The 24009-nt window shown below is 39.9% G+C and overlaps 2 protein-coding genes across 2 annotated transcripts; both read right to left on the reverse strand.

Moving 5' to 3' along the window:
- Positions 1-7716: 7716 nt before the first annotated feature.
- LOC103964537 (putative pre-16S rRNA nuclease) lies at positions 7717-9976 on the reverse strand. The gene is given in 7 exon segments (XM_009377478.3): positions 7717-8053; positions 8181-8232; positions 8561-8629; positions 8899-8923; positions 8926-9010; positions 9338-9397; positions 9469-9976. Coding segments are annotated over 7 exon segments (720 nt in total). The 5' UTR covers positions 9760-9976; the 3' UTR covers positions 7717-7915.
- Positions 9977-10860: 884 nt separating this feature from the next.
- On the reverse strand, positions 10861-14511 carry LOC108868476. The gene is made up of 2 exons (XM_048566805.1): positions 13736-14511; positions 10861-12294 (listed from the first exon to the last, which is right to left on the reverse strand). The coding sequence occupies exons 1-2, from the start codon at positions 14285-14287 to the stop codon at positions 10861-10863; spliced, it is 1986 nt and encodes a 661-aa protein (XP_048422762.1). The 5' UTR covers positions 14288-14511.
- Between the last annotated feature and the right edge of the window lie 9498 nt (positions 14512-24009).

The raw sequence follows: 24009 nt of genomic DNA on the forward strand, positions 1-24009 counted from the left end.
TCATAAGTAAATTTAAAAGAAACAACATATTCTTGCTAAGACTCATGACCTCGCCCTAGCAAATGGAAATTAGTGACGAACAATCATAAAACAAAAGTATTATTAAGAACATGGATAGAAAACACCTTGAAAATAAACTTGAATTCAAAAGCTCTCTAAACTGAGTTCTCCAAAGTAGTGCTCTCTCCCTTTCTTTTTTATTTTAAATTTTTTTATTCAAAAAACCCTAATGGCTAAAAAGTCTTTTTTTATGCTACTGCACAATTAGAATCTTTACTAGAAAAGGTCTTCTAAAAACTAGGAAACATAATAACTTAAGAGAAACTAGGAAACATAATAACTTAATAGAAACTAGGAAACATAATCCTAATCAAATATGGGAAATCTGCCCAGCCACAAATCAGCCACGTTTTTGGACATTCAGGGCTCCAAAACATAATTCTAATAAAAATGGCTAGAATTAAAGCTTGAGATGTCCTGAACATAATTGTAGAAGGTCTCGAACCCAAAGAAAGACACCATCTTGGATGCCAAAAAACCCAAATAAGCCCTAAACATCACTTTGACAGCAATGCACGCTGCTATTTTATTTCATTGCCACGATCAAATGGCATGGTAGAAAAATCTGGAATTTTGACACAATCATCTTGAAACACTCATGAACATCCTCCAATTGGAATCACTCTAAAATTCATCTGTTTGATCACGTTTTTCTCCAGAGGAAGTCGAATGTCCTACATTGAAAGTACATAACAAAGTATCAAAGTTCTATCAAAATAACCAATAAATTATAACTAAGATTAGGGTGAAATATATAGTACAATATCCACTCATCAGAAGGCCTTAGATGGATTAACATGGCTGTACGCAATTTTGTATAGTCGAGGCAGATACCAGCATCTTGGTTCACATAATCAAGGTCTGAGCTGTCAATTGAAGATGCTTTATGAAAGCTTCTCCCATGCCGTTTTGGGTATGAAAATGGGGTACTAGATGTTTAACTTCAATTCCAACATACATGCAATAATTGTCAAAAGTCTGTGATATAAACTCTCCAGCATTATCCAGTCGAATCGACTTAATCAGACACTCAGGGTGATCAGCCCTAAGCTTAATGATTTGAGCTAAGAGCTTTGTAAATGCATCATTGTGTGTGGACAGTAAGTAGACATGCGGACAACGTGTCCATACATCAACCAACACCATAAAGTATCTCAATGGTCAGCATGTTGGTTAGATAAGCCCACAAATATCCCCTTGAATCATTTGAAGAAACTTAAGGAGGTTGTGAATAATCTTTGTAGCCAAGGGTTAAGAAAACAACTTCCCCTGGGAGCATGCTTTGTAAGATAAGTATCCAGGATAAGAGGTTAAACTTCGAGTTAAAGGATACCCATGTGATACTTTGAAGATACAGTGCATCATATCTCATTTTGGATGTCCTAAACGATCCTGCTAAAGCAACGAAGTGCTCTGGAACCTGGGCACAAGTTCAGCCACATGATGGGTCTCAATGGCTCAAATGGTTGTTATGTACAACCCATCTTGGGAGATGTTCCAGCTTTTCGTGAATATGTTTCTGGCCATATTCGTAAGAAGTTATACAAAGAAATTCATAACCATTCTCTTTAGTGGTTTCAATGTGTTATTTATTATCTCAAATATCTCTAAAGCTCAACAACATTCTTTAGGAATGGGGACAATAGAGGGTCTCCTTAATGGTTAATTCAGTACCATTAGACAACATTATACGAGCCTTTCTGTATCCATCAATTAGGTTGGAAGAACCTAAGAGGATTGTCAGAGGTGCATTTTTAGGTACAAAGTTAGTAAAATAGTGTCGCTCACCAAGATGGTGTGCGTAGTTGCACTATCAGCTAGATAAACTTCCCCACAAGACATACCTATAAATAAATTAATTGAATCGGCCACATGCTTAAATATAATTCCATTCATTCAATTCATCAAGAATTAATATCCATAAAATAATTATTGATAATTCAAAAGAAAACAACCAAACAAATTATTCCAAATACTTAAAAAGGCAAGCCTAGTGGGTTTAGCCACTAGGGGTGAATCCTCCCAAACATGTCTAAAAAAAAAAACTTATTCTTCCATAGGAGCATATACCCCATGACAATCTGAAATCTCCATGGTGGTGGTGGTATTATTATAAGTCCTGCTAATAGGGCTTCACACTCGGCCTTGTTGTTGCTTGCTTTGAATCCTAGCTTAAGGGCTTGTTCAAGTACGGAGCCATTTGGTGTTAGTAGTACAATTCCTGCACCGACTCTGTGTGTGTTGGATGATTCATCTACGTAAAGCCTCTAGAGACAAGGGTTTTCTAGGGGGTTTTGAGAACTGATTACCTCCTTCACACTTTGCTCTACATGGGTGAACCTTGCTATGAAATCTACCAAGACTTGGGCTTTGATTGATGTTTTGGGATGGTAGACTATTTCATGTTGCCCTAGTTTGATAGCCTACTTTGTAACTCTGGATGAAGCGTCAGGGCTGTGTAGGATAAATCTTAGAGGGTATTTCGTCATGTAGACCACTCTAAATGACTGGAAATATGGCCAACATTTCCTAGATGTAGTTAATAGTGCTAAGATTAGTTTTTCCATCTTTTGATATCTTGTCTCTAATTTGAGAAGAGCTTTTGATATATATACCGGTTTCTGGTCCTCGAGTCATCTCAGATCAGAGCTGCACTTATTGCGTTGTCTAATACGGTTAGATAGAGGTATAGATCCTCTATATTGATGAGTTTGGATAGCAGTGGAGGCTTAGAGAGGTACTCCTTGAGATTCATGAAAGCTTCCTTGTATTTGTTTGTCCATAGGAAACCTTTGCTTTTCTTTATTGTCGTCATGAACGGTTTGCACTTGTTGATGGATCTTGATAGGAATCTGCTAAGGGCTGCTGCTCATCCAGCCAGACTTTGTATTTCCTTCATGGTTCAGGGGGACCTTATTTCTATGATGGCCTTGATCTGATCTTGGTTGGCTTTGATTCTTCGCTTAGTTACCATGTACCCGAGGAATTTTCCCAACGCTACTCTAAAGGTGCATTTCTCCAAATTAAGCTTCATGCTATATTTTTGGAGTAGGTTAAACGATTCTTGGAGGTATGTTATATGGCCTTTCTTTTCTTTACTCTTGAAAACCATATGATCTACATAAACTTCCATTGTGTCCCTAATTTTCCTTTGAAGATTCGGTTGACGAGTCGTGGGTATGTTGCCCTTGCGTTTTTTAGTCCGAAAGGCATAACCTTGTAGTAGTATGTTTATCGATCGATGATGAAGGATGTTGCTTCCATACTTGAGTGTATCAGAGTAGACGTCTATGAAGCCTTAGGAGTTTATGTCCTACCATTAAGTGTACTGGTAGGTTGATTTGTGGAAGAAGGTGTGGATGGACAGGTTTTGTTTAAGTATGTAAAGTCCATACATTCTCCATTTCCAATTCTTCTTTATACTAACACAACATTCGCCGGCTAATCTAGATGGTGTACTTCAACGATCAATTGGGCATCCTTGAGTTTGTCTATTTTTGCCTTTATGATCTTACTACGTTATGTTCCATGGTTCCTTTTGTGCTGGATAATTGGTCTGGCAGTTGGGTCTAGGTGGAGATGATGATAGATTACTGAAGGGTCGATCCCAGGCATGCCTTATGCTGACCATACGAACATGATTGAAGTTGGTAAATAGTTTTTTTTTTTCTCGGTCGGTCAACTTCGAGTCTATCTAGGCTTTTCGTTCTGGTTTGTTGGGGTCAAGGCTAATGTAGACGACATCTTTGTTAGCTTTAGACTCTAGGGTGATATCGTTCTAGGGGTCAAGATCCAGGTCAAATTCTTTGTAGCTTGTTTGTTGACCCCCTGACTATGATTGTTATGTTGACTCGTCCACGCGTGTGCTAGAACTTCGTTCTCTTTTCCTTATCATGTTTATACTTTTAATGGCGCAACAGTGTGTAGCCAACTGGTCTCTTGTTATTTCTTTTATTCCATCGGGTGCTAGGTAGTGGAGTAATTAGTGGTAACTGGAAGGGACAATCTTCAACTTGTGTAACCAATTTCTGCCGAGGATGGCATTATAAGGGGTTGAATAATCCATCACGTGGAAGGTTACTAGGTGGTTGTAGGGTTCGGCCTGGCCGACCAACTTCATGGTTCATAGGAACCGCACTGGTGCCTTATTAAAGATGTGAGGGGTTATCTTCCCTCTATTGATGCTATCGAGAATCCCCATCTTTTCAGCGGCATCTTTGAAGAGGACGCTAAATCCTGAAACATTATCAACTAATACGCGACTGACTAGGGCATTCGAGATCTGGACCTTAGTGACGAGGGCATCGTTGTGAGGCTAGTGGACAGTCAAGATGACTCTCTAAACGTCAAATCGATCACCTCCTTCCTTTAAGTAGCCAATTTCTCAAAGCTAGAAACTACTTCTTGGAGATTTTTGATGTGGGCCCTTATATCAGCGAGTCGACCCTTTAGCCAATGGATTGTGACCACCTCTAAGGATAGAGAAATATTCATGATATCTTCCGACATCTCATCAATGGAAGTGACGCCGTTGTACCCCTAGTAGGCGTCTTCTGGGGAGATGGTTGGGCTTTTGTTGTTGACTGAGCTTTCTAACATGTCAGAAAGCGAAATGGTCTGGTCAAGAGGAATATGGGTACTTTCTCAATGAAAGCACCAATTGTTGGTACCAAATCTGTGCACCTTCGTGAGCAACGGTTGAGCATAAATCCTTGTATTCATGAGCAACCAACAAAACAAGGAAACGATCATAAGCAAACCTTATGCCGGAGGGTGTGCCGGTTGAAAGCTCTACGACGGTCAAGTTAGTGAATGGTTTGAGATTCAAGCAGTGGGCAAGAAAATTCAAGTGCATAGATTACGTTAACATAGATGAAACTTAGAATGGTATATTTATGCCGTGGGAGATATAGACCTTTTTTGGATAAAATCATTGTTCTAAGTCGGGAGAATCCTAGAGGATATCCAGTAAGTAAATATTGCATCCTCTTAGGAGTTGTGACAACACACGCCTATCCCTAGATTGTTGGGACTTTAAGGCTTATAGGATCTGATTGTGTCCATATCTAGATCAGATCGCGTGTCTTACGGAACAAGCATGGTTATCCATCGGAGCTTCTAGGACTCTACCTATTGCCTTGGAGTAGAGTGATGGTGGCACCCTGCTTCGTTTGATATAGCTTCGTCCGGAGCTAGTGAGTCCATAACTGGACTTCTGAGGTAACAGTATTCGGATCAGCCTTACTCCACCCCTAAAAAATGCGTTGGCACAAACGCTCTCCACCCCTACAAAATGCACTGCCCATTGAAAATATAATTACATTGTTTATAAAATAATAAATAAAAAATAGTTTTAATTTCGGATAGGATTAAATAAATATGAAGTTGCATAAAGTACTAAAATTTAAGACGAAATTAAATAAAGTGCTAAAAATAAATACGAAATTATACAAAGTCTGTGGAGCTAGGATATGTGGTGCTAGGATCTTCGTTGCTAGGATTTGTGTAGCTAGAATTCCCTCAACTTGTTTCCGCGTCTCTTGCACCACATCTCTTTTTTTCGATGTCCAAAAATATTTTGAATTTGGAGATAGTCCTACTAGAGGCTTGTTCATAGTGTCACGATCTGCTTGAGCCATCCTTTATTCTCTAAGCATCTCGTTTTCTCAATTAAGTGCTTCTCTAATAATCTCATTTTCTCGATTAACTATTTCTTTTTGTCTCTCAGCCGCTGCATCACGTCTCTTAGTCTTTTTTTGGAAGAACTCCTTTTTTTCTTTGCCGCCTTCTTACCTTTAGGCCTTAGGGATTGACAAGTCGCCTAGGTCTCCGACACTTCTTCAGGCGTCTCTTCCAGCACTTCTTCAAATGTGTCTTCTTCCTATGCGGTCGTGTCTTCTTCATGTTCGGCCGTGTCTGTTTCTGGCGAACTGGGTAGACCCATGCCGTGCATGACAACTTTTGGACTAGGTGCCACAATTCTATATATGGGTCAATCTTTGATAATTTGCCAACATTCCCATTTGTTGAATGATTTGTTGTGGTTCTTCGCATTGTAGAATGCTTGTGCTTGTAGTGTCTATAAATGTGGGATAAGACAGTATTATAAAATGTGGGTGTAACACAAATAAATAAATTAAAATATTGATGTGGGTGGAATACATATAAATAAATAATAGTATTGTCACTTGATCCGCTAAACTTGTCCCACTACATAAATTAACGAAAGCAGGAGAGATAGCCTTCTTTTAACAAGTAAATGATGCGTTGAGTTTTTTCCAACGACCTTGAAGACCTTGACTACTTTTGGCGTCTTTCCCATGTACATCGCAAAACGCTTTAGTAAGTTTACTCCACATTTCTCGTTTATCCATCTCATTACCCGTAATCGGGTCATGAGTAGTGTGAACCCAGCATTCACACAACGTAACATCTTCGATGAGCTTTCACGTAGTCATTTTTTTCCTCTAAAAAATTATATGAAAACTTTGGTAGAAAGCGTTGAAAATATTGAAATGTGGTGTAAGGTGGAAGATAGAGGTTAGGTATTTATAGAAAAATTAAAATAAAATATTTAAATTTTTTCTGTATTTTTTAACAATTTTTAATAGTTTTTAATTAATTTTAATTTAGTTAATTAATCTGGATTGTTGAATTTGAAAAAGACTCAAATCCAATAGCCTCTATGTTGACACATGGCCAACGATCATAATTTTGACTATTGTGCCTTTTTTTTACTTTTTGGGGGGAAAAACGTGGACAGTTAATCTCTGGATCAAACAGTCCAGATCAAGTCACATCACTAGCCGTTGGATGTCAAATTCAAAAATTTTTGACCGTTGGAAATCCAATGATCCAGAAAACTAGCTGTTGGAAATCCAACGACCCAGAAACAAACATATGGCCTCCCCATCGGATCCCTAAGAGCGCTTGCGTTGGCAGGCCACCCCCACGTTTTCTTGTCGAGATGCGTGGCCAAGCGCTTGTGTTTCGCACGCGCTTGGTACAAAAAAAAAATTTAAACTACCCTGCAATGTCATGTTGGCATCAACATGACGTCAAGTGGGCCGTCCTATAGCTCAGTCCATTTTGAGCTGGCCTGGAGGCCAGCTTAGGCTAGGTGTCGTCCTATCCACTGGGCTAGAGAGGATTGGTTGGGTGTTGACCTAAAAGTCCCCGGTGGACATGCTCTAAGTAAATTTTATATATTGTATGAATAAGTGCCTTACTATACTTAAAAAGGACACATAATTGTATTGTGATATATCAATTGCAAAATATAATGACCTATAGATTATAAAGTATTAACACATATTACAAACATGGTAACAAGCATATAATAAGTTCATCCAAGTATTTAACAATTATGTTACATTTTATTGACAAAATAAAATGTGCAATAGAAGTTATTGATATTCTATCTAAATGAGAGTTGCAACCTAGACAGGTGCTTAGACGGGCATCTAAGAGGGCTAGGCGGACACCTAAGTGGGTCTAGGCGCACTTTCTTTAATTTTCAAACGCCACAGGACTAACCGGTATGGTGACTAGCCGCCTAGCCTACCCAGAGCTTAGACGGTGCTAGGTGGGAATTTTTAGAATGGTGATTATGATGCAATACAAAGAAAAGTAACTGGTAGTAATGCATATCCAAGCTAGAAGAAGAAAATTTGGCTATATGCTTAGAGCATTTGTACTGATTTCTTGCAACCGGAGCATGTACGAGTCACATTTTTCTGTTTTCCCCGTTCCGTTTTGTTATCCCATCCCATTGTAATACTGCAATTACAACTTTGAACATTCACATACATACTTTTGGGCATACGTACTGAGTTTCACGGTTGACATTGAATCATCAATCCTCGTAATCTTCATCAAAAAAATCGGTATCTTTAGGCGGGCCTCTTCGAAGTTTGTCTTGAAGATCCAGATTCCTGGGCAGTACGAGCTCCGTGCCCTCACCTGACATGGAAAAATATCTCTCCAGCACCATCTGCATCCAGAAAATGAAAAAAACATACCTCTAATTATATTCTACAGTGCTCCCTTCTTGAATACATGCGCCAAAGATGAGCAAATTCAGAAAGCTTATAGCACTTAACTAAGAATGTATTGCGTACCACAGCAGCGTAGGCATCGATTTGGCTTTGTCGATCAGACTTGTCGAGTCCCCTGAAAACAGACTTCATATCATGTGAGAAATGACAAAACACCCTAGAGTTTCCTAGTGATAAGATGAAGCATACGACTACTGACATTACTTCTTCAGTATGCATACTGCAGCTTTTCGGACCTAAAGATTAATCTATAACTCAAGTCTCATAAAGAACTATAGAAGTCCAATTCCCACTATAACGTGCCATTTAGAGTTCAAAACCAAAAATTATACGATGCTCGAGAAAGAAAGCACACATTATGACAGTCAATAGCCATCTTTAAACAATGCAAAGAAGTATTCAATCATTGGAAAAAGGTGATTGGTAAGAGTAGAAAGGATTACATGATAATCATCCGATCCATGGCTTCCATGGACGTCCCATTTTCATCTTGCAGGTACACTCTCCAACCCCTGAAATTCGAAGTTTCAGTTAACACTTCTCCACTACAAGATATAATCACGATGCTCGTTGTTTAGAACAAACCAAAATTAACGACACAACGAATTTGTAAGACCAAACACAACAAATCACAAATAGCAAAAACCAGCATCGACCCAACAAATCTTTGATTTTATAAATCCTTCATGCCATTTATGAGAAGACATTGCAATTTTTATTTTGAAAGCAAAAATTGATTAACAAGTAAACAAATCAGTAACATTAGTATTGAGATTAACACCTCTCAGCGGCACTAACAGCAAGCCTCCAACAACGCTACGAACTTTGTTAGACTGAGGCGTCTCTTTCCCATCACTCGATTTCGGAAGCCCAACTATGAACTCATCTGCCTCCTACACTTTTTTCCTTTTCTTATTAATTAATTACTAATCCATTTATAAAAACAAACGAAAAATTGGAGAATTGGTCCTATAGTCGTCAAATTGTGGATTTTTGGATAACCCCGTTAGAACTTTGAACCTTTATCTGCCCGAACACTTCATTTCGGACGTAAGTTCTAACGGTATTAACCAAAAAGAACCATTACTCTATTTTATGACAATTTATCTTTTACAATACTAAATTTACAATTAGACGAAACTAGAAGGACAAATACTCCAACTTTCTCAAGGAACAAATAATATTGAAAAATAGTTTAAAATATAAAATCAATTTTATACCTGCTTCTTTGCAATCTCAAGCAGCTGATCCTCAAGCTTCTGCCCTCTCAAATTCAATACCTACACAATTAAGAACGAAATTAAATTAAATTAAAGAAATAAAATAAATTTTGTTGTTGGGGGATAATTACGGTGAGAGGACGGACGGTGAAGCCTTTGCTGACGGCAAGGCCGGTGCGTGACAGTCCCAAATCTACCCCTACGCTAAACCCGCCTCTCCATTGCGGGTCTCGCTTCCGGCGGAGGGCATTTGGTGGAATTTCATCTATGGAGACCGCCCTTATACGAGGACCCTTTTTACGGTTTTGGGTGAGAGAGAGTTGAAGGGACGCAGGGAAATTTTGGACTTTAGGAACGGTGCGTCTGTGGAGCGGAAGGAGTTCGGTTTGTGACGGAGGAGCTGCTAGTCGATGACAAAACATTTTTGAGGCGGAGGGAAGGAGATTATGAATTAAGTGAGGATTATGATTCAACGAGTTTGATTTCTGTTATGGACTCCAGTGGGCATGGCGGTGGAGAGAGAGGAGGGGAGGAGGGGAGTGGGGTGGCGGCGCTGTGCTTGGCGCTTTACGGCGGGTGGGTTTCTTTCGGACAACAAAATCAAGGGGTGGGTTTACGAGAGGGTAAGATGGAGGATTTTTGGAATTCATTTTTTAATATCTTTTTACAATGGTTTGTAGCACTGGAAATTATTTTTTTAGTTTTAAAATTGTAGAAAATAGGTTCCATTATTATTTTTCTTCACTTCTAAGTTAAAATGTCTTAGATTCAATTCTCGCCAAAGGCAAAGTTGAACCACATTATTCTGGCTAGCTCAATGTGAGGCTTAGTATTGTTTTGGTACTCATGTGCTTTTATAAAAAGTGGGTATAAAAAAAAGATGAGCTCAAAAAGGTGTCTAGTAAACACTTAAAAACAACTTATTTTCACAATTTTGAACGACAAAAAGCTGAAAACTTGAAGCAGCAAAAATGAGCAGAAGCGGTTTTTTTTCAAAGCACAACCATACCAAACCAACCTTTAGGCCACTTCCCCACTCCTTTAGGCTATCTTTGATGGAGAGTGCTAAACGTCTGAAAATAAAAAAATAACCTGATTTGCACAAAAACTCATCTCCAACTGTTGACTTGGCTATTATTTAGCCAAAGGGAAATCAGGCTAGCCCATTTCTTAAGACCCAACTTCTCAGTTGCAATAATTGATTTAAATTCAACGGTTAGATTTGAAAACATGCAACGGTAGTTTAACTAAATTAACCAATAATATTGGAAACACCTAATTTCTTAGCCACCCCCTCCTCCTTAGTATAAATAATATTGTTTGCTAATATATATATATATATATTTCCAGAAGACATGGCTAATCCTCAACATCCGACATCAAAAAGTAAATAACCACTGAGTTGAATGTCACGTAAAACTTTACTAGGGCTTAAATTAGTGCATCTTATTCGGTCATAAACATATCAAACTGTATCTATTCCGTTGGCCTGGCTCTTACTTTTCGTTGTCGAACTTTGGCTCCTACATTTGGCCTTCGGGTTGTGGCTGAACAAATGAATCTGAGGAGGCAGCAACTTCGCATTCCTTGCTCGATGGTGTTCCAGAAACTTGCTCGCTTGTGCCTGGATTTGTTGGCGCCGCAGCTGTAGTGTTTATAAGACCACTTGCCTCCTTTGCTTCAAACTCAGAAGTTTCATTCCCAGTGTTCACGACTGCATTCCCGGCCGCTGGGGTTGCAGAGTATGCCTGGACAGATTGCAGCAGACTCTTGATTTGCTCTATAACCACGTTTTGGCTTCCATCTTGACACATCGCTTGTGCTCCATGAATCAGTGAATCCAGTTGATTCTGGGTCCCCGTGCTTGTTCCTTGAGCTGGTGCCGCAGCTGATGCTGCTCCTGGAGGTGGTGCTATCCCTTGTGCTTGGGTTTGAGAGAGCACATAATTCATCAACAGTTGTGCCAGGAGGGCCTGAGGATCATTGACAACTTGATGGACCGGGGGGGCAGCTGAAGTTGATGCAGCATTTACATTGGGTGGGTTAACTGCCTGAAGCCCCGCATCTCCATACAAAGCACGGTGGCCATGAAACCGCTTGAGGGTAGCTAGATGCTTTTTACCATTCACATGACTATCATAAACCACCTGTGACTCACACTTGACATTGCACAATTCACATATAAACGGAACTTGTTTTGGTTTGGGAGGCTCAACTGGTCTTCTGGATCCGTCATTAGTCCTCACATACTTACCCCCTCGACCCCCTCGCATCCTACGCTTAGAACCTCGTCCTCGGCCTGCAAACTGATCGCTGGAGTTGTTCCCAGGTTCTGCAGAAGCTTCAGCATTTGCGCCGGTATCCTTCTGATCTGTTTCATTTCTACTATCATCAGTAACTACTCCAGATGTTATATTTTCTTGTAAGGGTTGTTTTTCCTCAAATCCCTCAACTCTCACAGGGACTTCTGTTTTTAATTCAGTGTTAGGCATTTGAGCATTCTGTTGTCCAGTATTGACTTTGTTGCGTTTCTGCAACTCCTCATGTACCAGCATATTTTTTTTGTGTCGCTTTCCATTTTTATGCTGCTCAAGGATTTCAGGAGTGTTGCAGTCAACCCTACAAAGTTCACACCAAACCATACGAGGAGGTCGCCAGAATGAAGCAGAAGACACTTGTGTTGGTACAGGTAATGGTGCCTGCCCAGGAACCAATGCTGAAGGCGGCTGCGTTAAAGCAGCTACACCTTCAGCAGGTACAGGTATTGAATTTGGATTGGTTGATGCAGCACCATACTGTTGAAAGTGCCTACCACCACCCTGGCCACGTCCCCTACCACGGAATGGGGGTGCTGAGCCATCTGGTCTAGAACCATGGTAACCAAAATGGCCCCGACCACCTCCCCGGAAGGGCCTATTGCCCCTCCTACCTCCACCTCTATATATAGTTTGCCCAATCTGCAGAATAGCATTTAAGGATAAAGCAATCCATGTAATGTTTATTACTAATGCTTCCATGAACAGAAAAAGCAAAAGAAACAACAACTTTGAAATAAAATGCACAAAACAAGCACAGATATAGATAACAATCGACAATGACAATAAGAATTCTTATACTGATACATTCAAAAACACATATACGAAAGAAACGCTAAAATCAATCCAACAGAAAATGTTTTTAAGTAATTTCTGATAAGGGGTATGCCTAGGTTGAAGTAGGCAGAACATGAATAAGGATTCAATTCAAAAACGCAAACCACGTTAACCAATGGAACCTGAATAGAGAATCTACAAACCAGATGTCTCGATTCATTAAAGAATTTAGATTTTTGCATCAGTTACTAAATTAAAAACAAAGTTGGATATACTGAATTAGAATCAGAACAGGTAAGGACCGCTACATACTTTTCCCAAATTGGAAAAGGAATGAAAACAAGTCTTCAGGCCAAATAATAACAACAGTCATCTTCAAAAAAATTATCCTCATGTGCACACCGGGTACAAGTTACATCCATCGTAATGTAACATGTGCGAACATACTGTAAACAGTACGATAGATTAGCAAAGGGAATCCCACATCAAACGATGATCATCTAAGGTTATACCAATTTCAGGTAAATGTATCCAAGATTGAACTTAATATTCCCCAATAAGGATGAAACCGTTGTGTGAAGATCCGATAGGCTAAGATCAGTTGTAATTATGGAGATATCCAATTGCAGATCCTTTTTCTAAAAGCAAAATTTTGAAGATCAAAGTACCACCAAGGCTACTGGTTTTCTGAAAAGCAACCTGAGATGCAATTTGAAAGCAGAAAAGAAAACACTAATATACTCAAAGAGAGATCCTGATACATGTCAATACAGCCTCTTATAGACTTGTTTATTGCTTTGGCATGGAGGACACGCGCGCCCACCATGCCAAAAAACAAAAAGAAAAATACAATAATCTTGATGATGAAAACATTAATGTCTTTGAGGAAATGGCATGCTATCAATTGATGTAGAATGCATTTTTTTTCAATCAGTTTCTGCGACTCAAGTTCCACTCCTTTTGCTTATCTAGTTACAGTCAAAACTAAATAGCAAGAATTTTGTCAAGATATAACCTTCATATCGAAAGCCAAAAGTTCTATAAATTTACCCCCACCCGAATTTCACCAAATGAAAGAAGACATTCGAGAAAATATATAACATGTTTTAAAACAATGTTCACACTCTACAAATCAAACTAAATGCGAAAACATGCCCCGAACGACAAGTAGATTATACACATCAAATTCATAAGACTGGCCAGATAAAGAGAAAAGGCATCACATTATTATAAGAACAAGAATTCCCACTGCCTAATAACAAAAAATGCTAAATTGAAACCAGAATTAAGAAAACCAACCACTTACCGGCGGTTCAGCAGCCCGCTGCGCCGCCTCGATGTTCCCAGTAAGCTGCGAGAGCTGCGAAAGCGCTGCCACGGCCGCTGGATTCAACCCACCATAGCCCGAGCTCGAATCCACCTGCTGCTTCTGATCCTCCGCAACCCCATGTGGGTAATACGCATTCTGCAAATGGGTCGGGTCAGGATCCGCCGTTTGTGGCTGTTGGGGCGGAATTGGGACCCCGGGAGGATGAATCGAAATGGGTTCTTGATGGTATTGGTGGTGGTGGGCGGTGGCGTCGTGGGAGGTGGCGTAATCCTGGGTGGTGGTGGTGGGATTGTAGTATTGTTGGTATTGTTGTTGGTGGTCGGATTGTTGGGGGTGATTGTAGGGATAATAGGCCTGGTAGGATTGGTCGTAGGATTGGATTCTTGACGGATCGAATGATTGCTGGTGGTGGTGTTGTTGTTGGTCTTCTTGGTGGGTCTGTGTGTAAGAGTAATCCATGGTGACGGTGTTTCTGTATTTTCTTGTGCTAAGAGAGAGATCTCTGTGCTCTCTACAGTCTACATGCATAGGAGAGCTTCTATTCTATTACCTAATTTCTCTGTGCAGGGGATTTGTGTTTTATTTTGGGGAAGGCTTATGCCATCATCCTTTTTTTCTTTCTTTTTTCTATTTTACAGGGAATTTGGGATAATTCACAGAATTGGCTACCTAACTCGGCTACCAAACTATTTATTCAGGCCATTTTTAATCGGATTGGCTAAATATAAGTTCGTCCAGAATTATGATCTTATAAAAAAATATTGTTAAATGAATAGTGTCAATCATTTATATAATATTTCCAACCGAAGGAAATAAAAAATAGTCCTTCAATAATTTATTATTTTTAATTTTGTTATTTAATTTTATTGATCAATTAAATTAAATTATCATATTAAAATAAGGTTATCCGGACATATCTTGAGTGTTACTTATCGCTAAAAGAATGTGAGAAATTGTGTAGAAATGCCATTGGTACTTTATAGAAAAAAAAATTAGAATTTTTTTTAAAATTTTTTGGATTCCATCTGGAAAAAAAAAAAGATTAAATAAAATCAATGCCCAAATACGTCAGTTGACGTCGGCTAGCCATTGCTTGCTGATGTCAGCGAGCTGGAGGATGACAGATGGCCCCAAGAAATTGGTGTAACAACCTGTCCCTAATTTTACTGCTTTATTAATTTTAAAAGAGTGACTTGACCAAAATGCCCCTTGAGGCAAGATTGTTGACTTTTGTTGACTGTCATTTGTGACACGTACGAGCTACCATTTTACTGTATTCGTGTAGTACTCGTTACTAAAAATGTGTGGGCACAAGCGGAATCAAAATTGGAGTTACGGACAAAATTTTACGGAACTACAAACATGAGAGTACTCTACTAATTTTGCATTTTAGAATTTTGGTCCTTGATTATTTTAATAATTTAAGGTTGATATTTTTAATTTTTTAATAATTTTCTGGCCCATGGGGCCCATACCCACACCGAGGCCCATACCCACACCAAAGTCTCCCTCCTCTCTTGCCATGTGTCCTTCTCCCCTTCCTTAAGGAGTCTCTCGCACTCTCTCTGGATCATCTAGATCTCTCACTTTAATCCCTTTGCAACCACCGATGCCGAGGTTAACGTCCACCAACTTGCCATTTTCTCCGACGAGCTCCACCAAACCAACACCCGAATCCTCTCTTTCTCCCTCTTGTTAGTCCATCTCTTTCACACTTTTTTTGCTCACGGCTAGGAAGCCGAGCTTCATTCGAAATCCGAGAGGATTCCGGCGAGAGTCTAACGAATCCAACCAAGGAAAGGGTTTGGACCAATTGTTTTGCTTTCCCCGTATCATTTTAACGATCGTTGGCTCCTTATACACGTGTTTTAGCGACAATTTGGTGTAGAAATTAACTCGGGAAGCCTCCCCAATTTTTCCAGCGATGACGTCGCAAGTTGCAGGCCTTTTTTTGGACCAATCCCGACAACAACTCAATTTGATTTTGGTATAAGATCATTCTCTTCTCTTTGAGCTTCAAATCCATGAATAATTTGCTGAATTGGGTTGTATTTCGAGCTTGAACCAAGCCCTGGGATTGTTTCCCAAATTCCACCCACAACCTGAAAACGGGTCAACCAGACCTATGAACCAAAAATGGATCCATGAACCGCCCCAAACCCGTGACCCGTTAACCCTAATCCAGATCCGACTTGGATCTATTTTAGAATTTGAAAGGAGTTAACTTCCGGTCAACTTTAACAGAATATTTCGTCTGAGGATAGAATATTTTGTTAAAGTTAAATGTTGACCGTTAGTTAACTTTTTCGAAATTTTCTCAGAAACCCTCTCAGGCTAATTTCAATGCCCCAAGTATGTTTTTGGCATCTATTTAGTGAAATTCTAAAGTTTTAATGTAGTTGACCAGCTCAGCAGCTTGGTTGGTTGACCGTTGACTTTTTACAAAATTTTCCCAAGACCCTTCTTAGCGTATTTCGACGCCCTGATTTCAAATCTGTACTCCATTTCCCCAAATTTAATCATTTTAGTTGAGTTTTACTAACGGATCCCAATATTATGTTTAGGTGCAATTACTATCGGAGACTCTAGCTTCCCTAGTCTGAACAGCTGCGACCTCGCAAGTATTTGTGAGTGAGTCTTTTCTTTTATGTATACATTCAATTTCTATAAATATTAATAAGCATTTTCTATGGGATGCCATAATTAAATTAGCATTTATAAGAAATGTTGTATTGTTAGAAATTATAAAATAATCTTATGGGATGCACATGTAAGCGTACAATAAGGGAGAATTAGACTTACGGCTATGAATAGTATTATGTTGACTAGAATTTTCGAACTACTGTGGCATGACCATATTTACGTTATCTGTTCATCAGTGTGCTACACTGGTGTTTGTACTCACCGAGGCTAGGGCTAGTCTTCATGTGTTTATTCACATCGCACCATACGTTCACTTTGGATCCATTGTAGGTGTCAGTCCTATCCTAGATTGCTATAGGCAATCAGGACTCGTATGTAATGTGCATAGCACCAGTCTTCACGTGATTGTAGTACTAGAGCGTAAATCATTTCTTTACACCCAGTCTTGTTCATGTTAGAATACCTCTAAACTTGTGTGTCAGCATATGTTATGAGTACTTGATATGACATTTGTTTTTGTGAGATTTTGTGGTTGCCGGATGTTATGGTTTATTTACGAAATATGGTGAAGTATTGCATTTTCGAGATATTACTGTTTACGGTACATATTTTCATACTATACGTAGTATGCTATGTTTGAAAACTATACTTGTTTTACCGCGAGGGGTTATTACCTTTTCATAACGATTTTTAAAAAACTTTATTTTTAGGCCCACTCACCCTTATTTTTCGCCCCTCCAAGTTTTAGTGGCATAGCTTTTGTGTCAACGAGGATTCCTGGCAAATGTTGCTTTCGGAGATTACCTTCGATGGTATAATTCTTATCCTACATTTACTGTACTTTATTTATACTCTAACATCACGTGTGAATGGGGTTCAATCCTGCTCACATGCGCACTCTTGCATTTAGTCCTTTTAGATTTAAATTTATTCATATTTTTCCACATCAACACACTTTATGGTTTCATCACCTTATAGGTATTGGCTAGCACAACTCGATTCGAAGTCCAGATAGACATTCTGGGTTAGGGTGTGACAATCGGGTTTGGAGGGTGGCTAGAAGTAGCCAGCCTGTTAACCTTTTGGCCTGGTAGGTTCCATGCATTTTTGGACCAGCCCTCCATTGAAGATGAGTTTTTTTACCATAACTAGCTATTGTTTTTGCATATAGCCTTTTAGCCGTCTCCCTTGGAGATGACCTTATATAGCCAAATATAAGACATCTCACCTATAAGCAAAGAAGAATAATAATATCAAAGAAGGGAAGTTAGGCTCCACAAAATGAAATCTTGTAAGTAGATACCAAATTTGTTATTTAGTAATCAAACTTGTGACCTTTTATCCACAAGTAAAGGTGGCATATCAACCTAGATACTTATTAAGATCCATTTAGTTTGATTTCACCTTACACCATCATCACTACCAATCTCACCTCCATATTATGGTGATATCAAATTAATGAGTATTAACGGGTACTCATTAACAACCTAATAGGTTGATTTGCCACCTTTACCCACAAACAAAGAGGAATACTTAAGTACCATTTATATTTTTGTACTAACGGCTTTTTTTCTTTAAGCTAACTACATTTTACACCATTAGGTTTTGAGATGATTTTAAAAAAATGCCCCCATATTTCAATTTCTCATATAACACCTTTGAAGTTTTGAAATTGTATAAATTTATTATGTTTTCTTCTAGTTTGGCTATTTGGTCCTTCATTTAATTGATGATTTAAAAAACGTAGGACTCATTTCTGAGTTGACATGAAAGCTACACTTTCCCCACATGGACCAAAATTAGTCATCATGGAGATTCAAATTCCCTCAATGATTCATTTCTAATCCAAAATAATAACTAATCACAATGTTTGGTCCTAATGGTGAAGCTTCTATTCAACCTAGAAACAATCTCAGATTTGCCATAATCAACAATATATTAAAGTAGGCTTTTTAGCCAAAATGATTCCTGAAATTGGCATAACTCCTTACTTTGATCCCTGAGATTTGAAATCAATACAAGTGGTCTCTGAGATTGTCCACCATCGATCATTTTTGTCATTTCGTGAATAGTTATGTTAAATAAAGATTAAAATGACAAAACCACCTCAATTTAATAAACAATAGGCCAAAATGATTTGATAAAAATTAGGGTATTTTTGTCATTTATCCTTATTTGATGGAGAATTTTCACAGAATGACCAAAATGATTAATGGTGGACAAACTATGGGACCAATGCTATCAATTTTAAATCTCAGGGATCAAAATGAGGAGTTATGCATTTCTCAGAGACCATTTTGGATAAAAAGTCACTAAGTATCATACGACCAAATAGATGGAAGGCATAAATGATATAATCTCCAAATCTTGTGGTGCATTATGAGAAAATTGAAACTCCATGACCTATTTTAAAAATTACCCAAAATGTGGAGGGTATAAAATGTAGTTCACACCTTTTCCTTCTCCTTTTGATAAAATGGAAGCATATTTTGCCACTTTATATTGCGCCTAGTTCTCTCCACTTATGAGTATGAGTGTGAGGTCTTGTGTTCTAATCTCATATATTATGAGTTTGATACTAATTTATTCTTTCACCTAAAGTCAGATAGGAAATTTATAGCTAGCTTAGTTAAAAGCATTTACTCTTGCACCTAAAGTCTAATGTTCGTTTTCTACCTCTCCTGCTATCATTTGTTTGAAAATTAATCATAAAAATCGAAACAAAAGGGTTAAAAATCGTGAACAAAATTTAGCTATTTTTCAAAATGTCCCTTTCTATAATGTGTTCTGCAAATCGTAATATATGAACACTACTTGGCTTCTTACGGTTTTTCTTTACATTTCATTATTTTATTGTTCAACCGGTATTATCAAAACAATGTATTCCCCTTCGCATCATAATGTTTCATTGTTATCATTATAATAGACGGTTCATCATGAAAATATTAATTGTTAACATAATCCTTAATTGTTTTAACACATATAGATGGCTAATACTGTGGAGCCAAAAATATTCACAAGGCGACACGTGGATTTTTGGATTAAGAAGACAAAAATACTCTTGAGGCATATCAGGGTTCCTACGTGCGAGTAGTGGGCAATCATTCTCAACCAAGTCAGAAATGCCCAAAAAAGTTAACAATTCAAAAATTCATCTCATCAAATCCTTCTACAAGGTAATCCCTAAAATTTATTTCACCCCATATATCTTTTACCTAATTTCTCTTTTTTAGCTAAATCAATTGGCTAATTATTACATAAGCCTAATTATCTATTTATTCCAAATATTCTATAACCACCAAAACATTCCCCTTATGTTTAATTAGCCAATTAATACCTATTAAAATTGGCTAATTAAACCAAAATTAAACCCAAAAACCCATTTAATGGCCAGCCACTCTTTCTCCAATGTGGACCGCCCTATCCCTATAAATAGGCTCCCATTTTCACCAAAAGATGATTCCACACTCTTGTTAAAATTCTCCAAAACTCTCAAACACTTTTCTCTCTAAATTCTAACTTTGGCATCGGAGGTTCTTCGGCCAAACCCCCCCTCCCCCCCCATTCATCGTGGGAGTGTGAGGCTCTTGGCCTTGACCTAATGTGTTATTTGTTTTGTAGGTGCAATTTTTTCCAAGATCAAGGAGGAAGAAATTTGCATCCACAAATTGGTGCTTTCATTGAGAGTTGAGATCCATACTCGTAGAAGACTCTCGTGTAAAAAGGTTTTTTCTCTATTTTTTCTATTTTCTAGTCTCTTTGTATTTTTCATACGCTCTTATTATTAGAATTTTTTATTCGCAAAGACTCTTTGATAAAACGTAAAAGAGGAATATAATGGCTAGAAGTTTAGAAAATTCCACAAGTGAAAATTCCAACACTCAAGAAATGGGACCATGACGATCCGTGTGGCTAAATGTGGTCATAGGCAGAGTGGCACCACCACTACGAGGTTCCACCATGGCCCAAGTCGTGCCATCCAAGCTTGCACGGGCCTGAGCCCAAGCCTCGCACTCACGTGCCCCACACACTGAGCAACCCACTCTCGTGGCCCAGCCTGCTCCAGCCCAGCAGCCCACTCTCGCGACCTAGCTTGCTCCCACCGAGTAGCCTGTTCTCGTGGCACAACCTGCTCCCGCTGAGCAGCCCACTCTTGTGGCCCAGCATGCTCCCATAGCCTTCCTAGCAGCCCAAATCAGTCCAAGATTAGTTCAACCATCACGGCTCTAAATTTCCAAACTGATGATCGAACCGGGAGCATGTTCACCATATTTTTCTACGGATTTGACATTTTCCAACTGAAATCTCGTGACCGGAGTCTACCACACTTCCACTCCTTAAGGAGATACATTCATTCCAAAATCTCCCAACCCAAATGGAAAACAACACTTGTCTCGACAAGTCATAGAGTTGGCGAACGCCCTCGCACAACAGACGACCTTGGTGAACCAGCTCTTGCAGCGCACCGAGATACGACGTGCCTCAGACCAGGTGTCCTAAAGTAGGACAATGGAAAATGAAGAACCTCTTCAACAGCGTCTCGGCAAGCAGCCACTCGACCAGCCACAAACCGAGCGTTCGGGCAGAGTACACTCCCGATTGGGCCCCCGAGATACCGTATACTCCAGTTTTAACGCGTGGAGGAGTGTGCACTCTCGACTAGGCCTACGGATGAGTATACACTCATGGTTGGGGCTACATTCTGATAATCAACATGAGCAGCCTTCTAAGCGAAGTGTTTATTCGCGGCTAGGCCGGTAAGAGCATCATCCACATCACATCGGAGTAGGCAGCACGACGGACGAAGAGAAGCAGTCACTCAATCTGGCTCAAGTTCAACCAGTAGCCTGCAAAACCCCTCGCCTACTAGGAACGTACCACATTCATCGTATCCGCGGCATAAATGAGCTAAACACATGGGAGAACAGCCTAGATTAGCAAGTCATGGCTAGGGGTAGCCGAGAGCTCCACTACCCCAACAAAGACAAATCCACGAAGAAGTAGAGAGACTCTTGACAAAGCGATTGTGTGATTTCCAACGCAAAGAGGTCACCGATAAAGCACTACAACGGAACGTGACTAACATAAGTAGGTCACCCTTCACGGATGAGATCGAGCAGGCAGAGCCTCCACGCGAGTTCAACATGCCATATTTCACATCTTTCAAAGGGGATGAAGACCTGGAGGAACATTTAAAGAACTACCGAAGTGCAATGATCCTCTATCGAAACAACGACGATCTCATTTGCAAGATATTCGCCATCACTCTACAAGGCGAGGCACAAGATTGGTTCTACACCCTTGCCGCCACAATCCATCCGGAGTTTCTACGAACTTTCTTTAGTTTTCACCAAAGAATATTCATCATATCGCTCGATCAAAAAGAAGTCCGACCATTTATTTAACGTCAAGAAGAACCCAAAAAAGTCGCTTTGTGACTATGTGAAGAGGTTCAAAGCAGAAAAGGGAAGGATAGTCGGATGCAACGACTCGATAGCTAGAGCAGCCTTCCAAAAAAGACTTCTGGCAGACTATCCACTATTTGGAAAATTAATCATGAAAAAAGATTTAACTCTGGCAGACTCTTTCACTCTAGCAGAGAAGCATGCACTTTGGGACGAGGCTTGCTAATGCACATTCAAGGACTTGAAGAAGTACTCAACATCACTTCCCTACTATCCAAACTGGAAGCAGAAGATGACTGATTCACATGTTTGATGGTATCTGAAGCAGTCTACCATTATACGAGAAGAGCTGAGGGCCCGACAACCTGTATTTCATAGTTCAAAAGCTCTCATTGATGCTATCAAAAATGCAAAAGCTAACTTTGGTGATAGTTGTTGCAACCCGAAAGCTTAAGTTTTACCTTCAAACGCACGCAGTCATCCTCATGACGCATTATTCCGCTCAATCCAAACGCACGATGATAAAGGCGTAGACCCTGGCGGATGCAACGTTTTTTGACGAACGCAACAACTCGGCCCAAAAGACATGCCAAGGGCAAACGAACACTAGAATAACACACTCGGAAGCAAGTTTTGTTCTTGTCGCCCCAAAAGATTCTACATAGGAGCAACATGTACCGGCAGTTGAGCACTACCTCCTGCTGCGTGTCACACAGCCCTAGCCAACCCTTGCTCCATAATTTAGCTCTAGAATGGTCCGATACCGGCATTTGAGCATCTCCTGCTACGTGTGACATGGCCCCAGCTCCATGAATGGTAAGGAGTTAGTACAAAAGTATGACCGCTGCCAGTGCTACAAGCTGATACCAGCATTGCCTGCCAGCAAGCTACACCCGCATACGAGTCCTTGGCCGTTCATACAGTGGGCAATCGACCTGGTAGGACTTATGTCGCCTGCTACTGAGGGCAGATGCATGATGATTGTGGCAACCAACTACTTCACCAAATGGGTAAAAAAGCAGATCCCAAGACGACCACGACTCAAACGGACATAGAGCACTTCATATAGAGGAACATCATTTGTTGATTTGGCATCCCATAGTCCATCGTAACTGACAATGGCTCGTAATTCATAGGCAAAGGTATGGTGAAGTTCTTCCAAAAGTATGGCATTAAGCAGCATATGTCTAATCCGAGATATCCTCAAGGCAATAGACGGGCCGAAGCATCCAACAAGATGATCCTCTACTGCCTCAAGAAATCCCTTACCAACAAGAAGGGAAAATGGCTAGACAAACTCCCCGGATGTCTACAAGTATAACGCACCACCAAAAGACGAGCAATCGGTGAGACTCCTTTCTCTTTGGCATTTGGCTCAGAAGTAATCATTCTTCCCAATATCATCAAGTTAAGTATCACCGCTCTACTATTAAGCATTAAGCAAAACAGTACGGAGATGGCCACAAGTTTAGATCTGGCAGAGGAGAAGCGCGAGCAAACCATCATTCGCATCGTAGCCTACCAGCAGCAGTTCCTCTCCAGCTACAACAAAAAGCCAAGATCCGGCAGTTTCAGCCCAATGATCTAGTCCTAAGAAAATCCTTCATCATTGCCTATAGAGAAGGCTCCAAAAAGATGGATCTTATCTAGGAAGGTCCGTACAAGATCAGCAGAGTAGACGGCAAGAGTAATTACACCATCGTCACCATGAAACGACAAAAAGATCGAAAAGTAGTGGAGCGCTTACAATTTGAGGAAGTACTATATGTGACCTCCCACTACATCAAAACCCGAAGACTCAAGCAGCTTGATGGGGACCACTTCACAAGCCGAAGGACTATCCAGTTGTTATGCAGTTCCTACCTTACAGCTAAGTTCTCGTTCATTTCACTCATTTTTTAATGAGGAATTCAGAAGTAATCATAACTTGGCTCGGCTGCATGCTTACAACAACTGGTCACTCTTGCACTTCAAAAGAAGACCGTGCCCTTCTTAGGGACTCATTGCAGGAATTGCGCCCCCCCCGAGGGACTAACCATGCTCTCTAGTGCGAGAGGGTAAACCAATTCCGCGACACCCTACATGGGTTAGCTCTCCAAGACGGGAGGATAAACTCTACACTTCGAATATCCAGATGTGGATGAGCCTGGCTGCCCTAGTATAACTAGATGCATGATAGCTTGCGCCGAGATTCCTAGAAGT

The sequence above is a fragment of a genome, unplaced genomic scaffold, assembly GCF_019419815.1.
Source record: "Pyrus x bretschneideri cultivar Hongxiangsu unplaced genomic scaffold, Pyrus_bretschneideri_v1 Contig43, whole genome shotgun sequence".
NCBI lineage: Eukaryota > Viridiplantae > Streptophyta > Magnoliopsida > Rosales > Rosaceae > Pyrus > Pyrus x bretschneideri.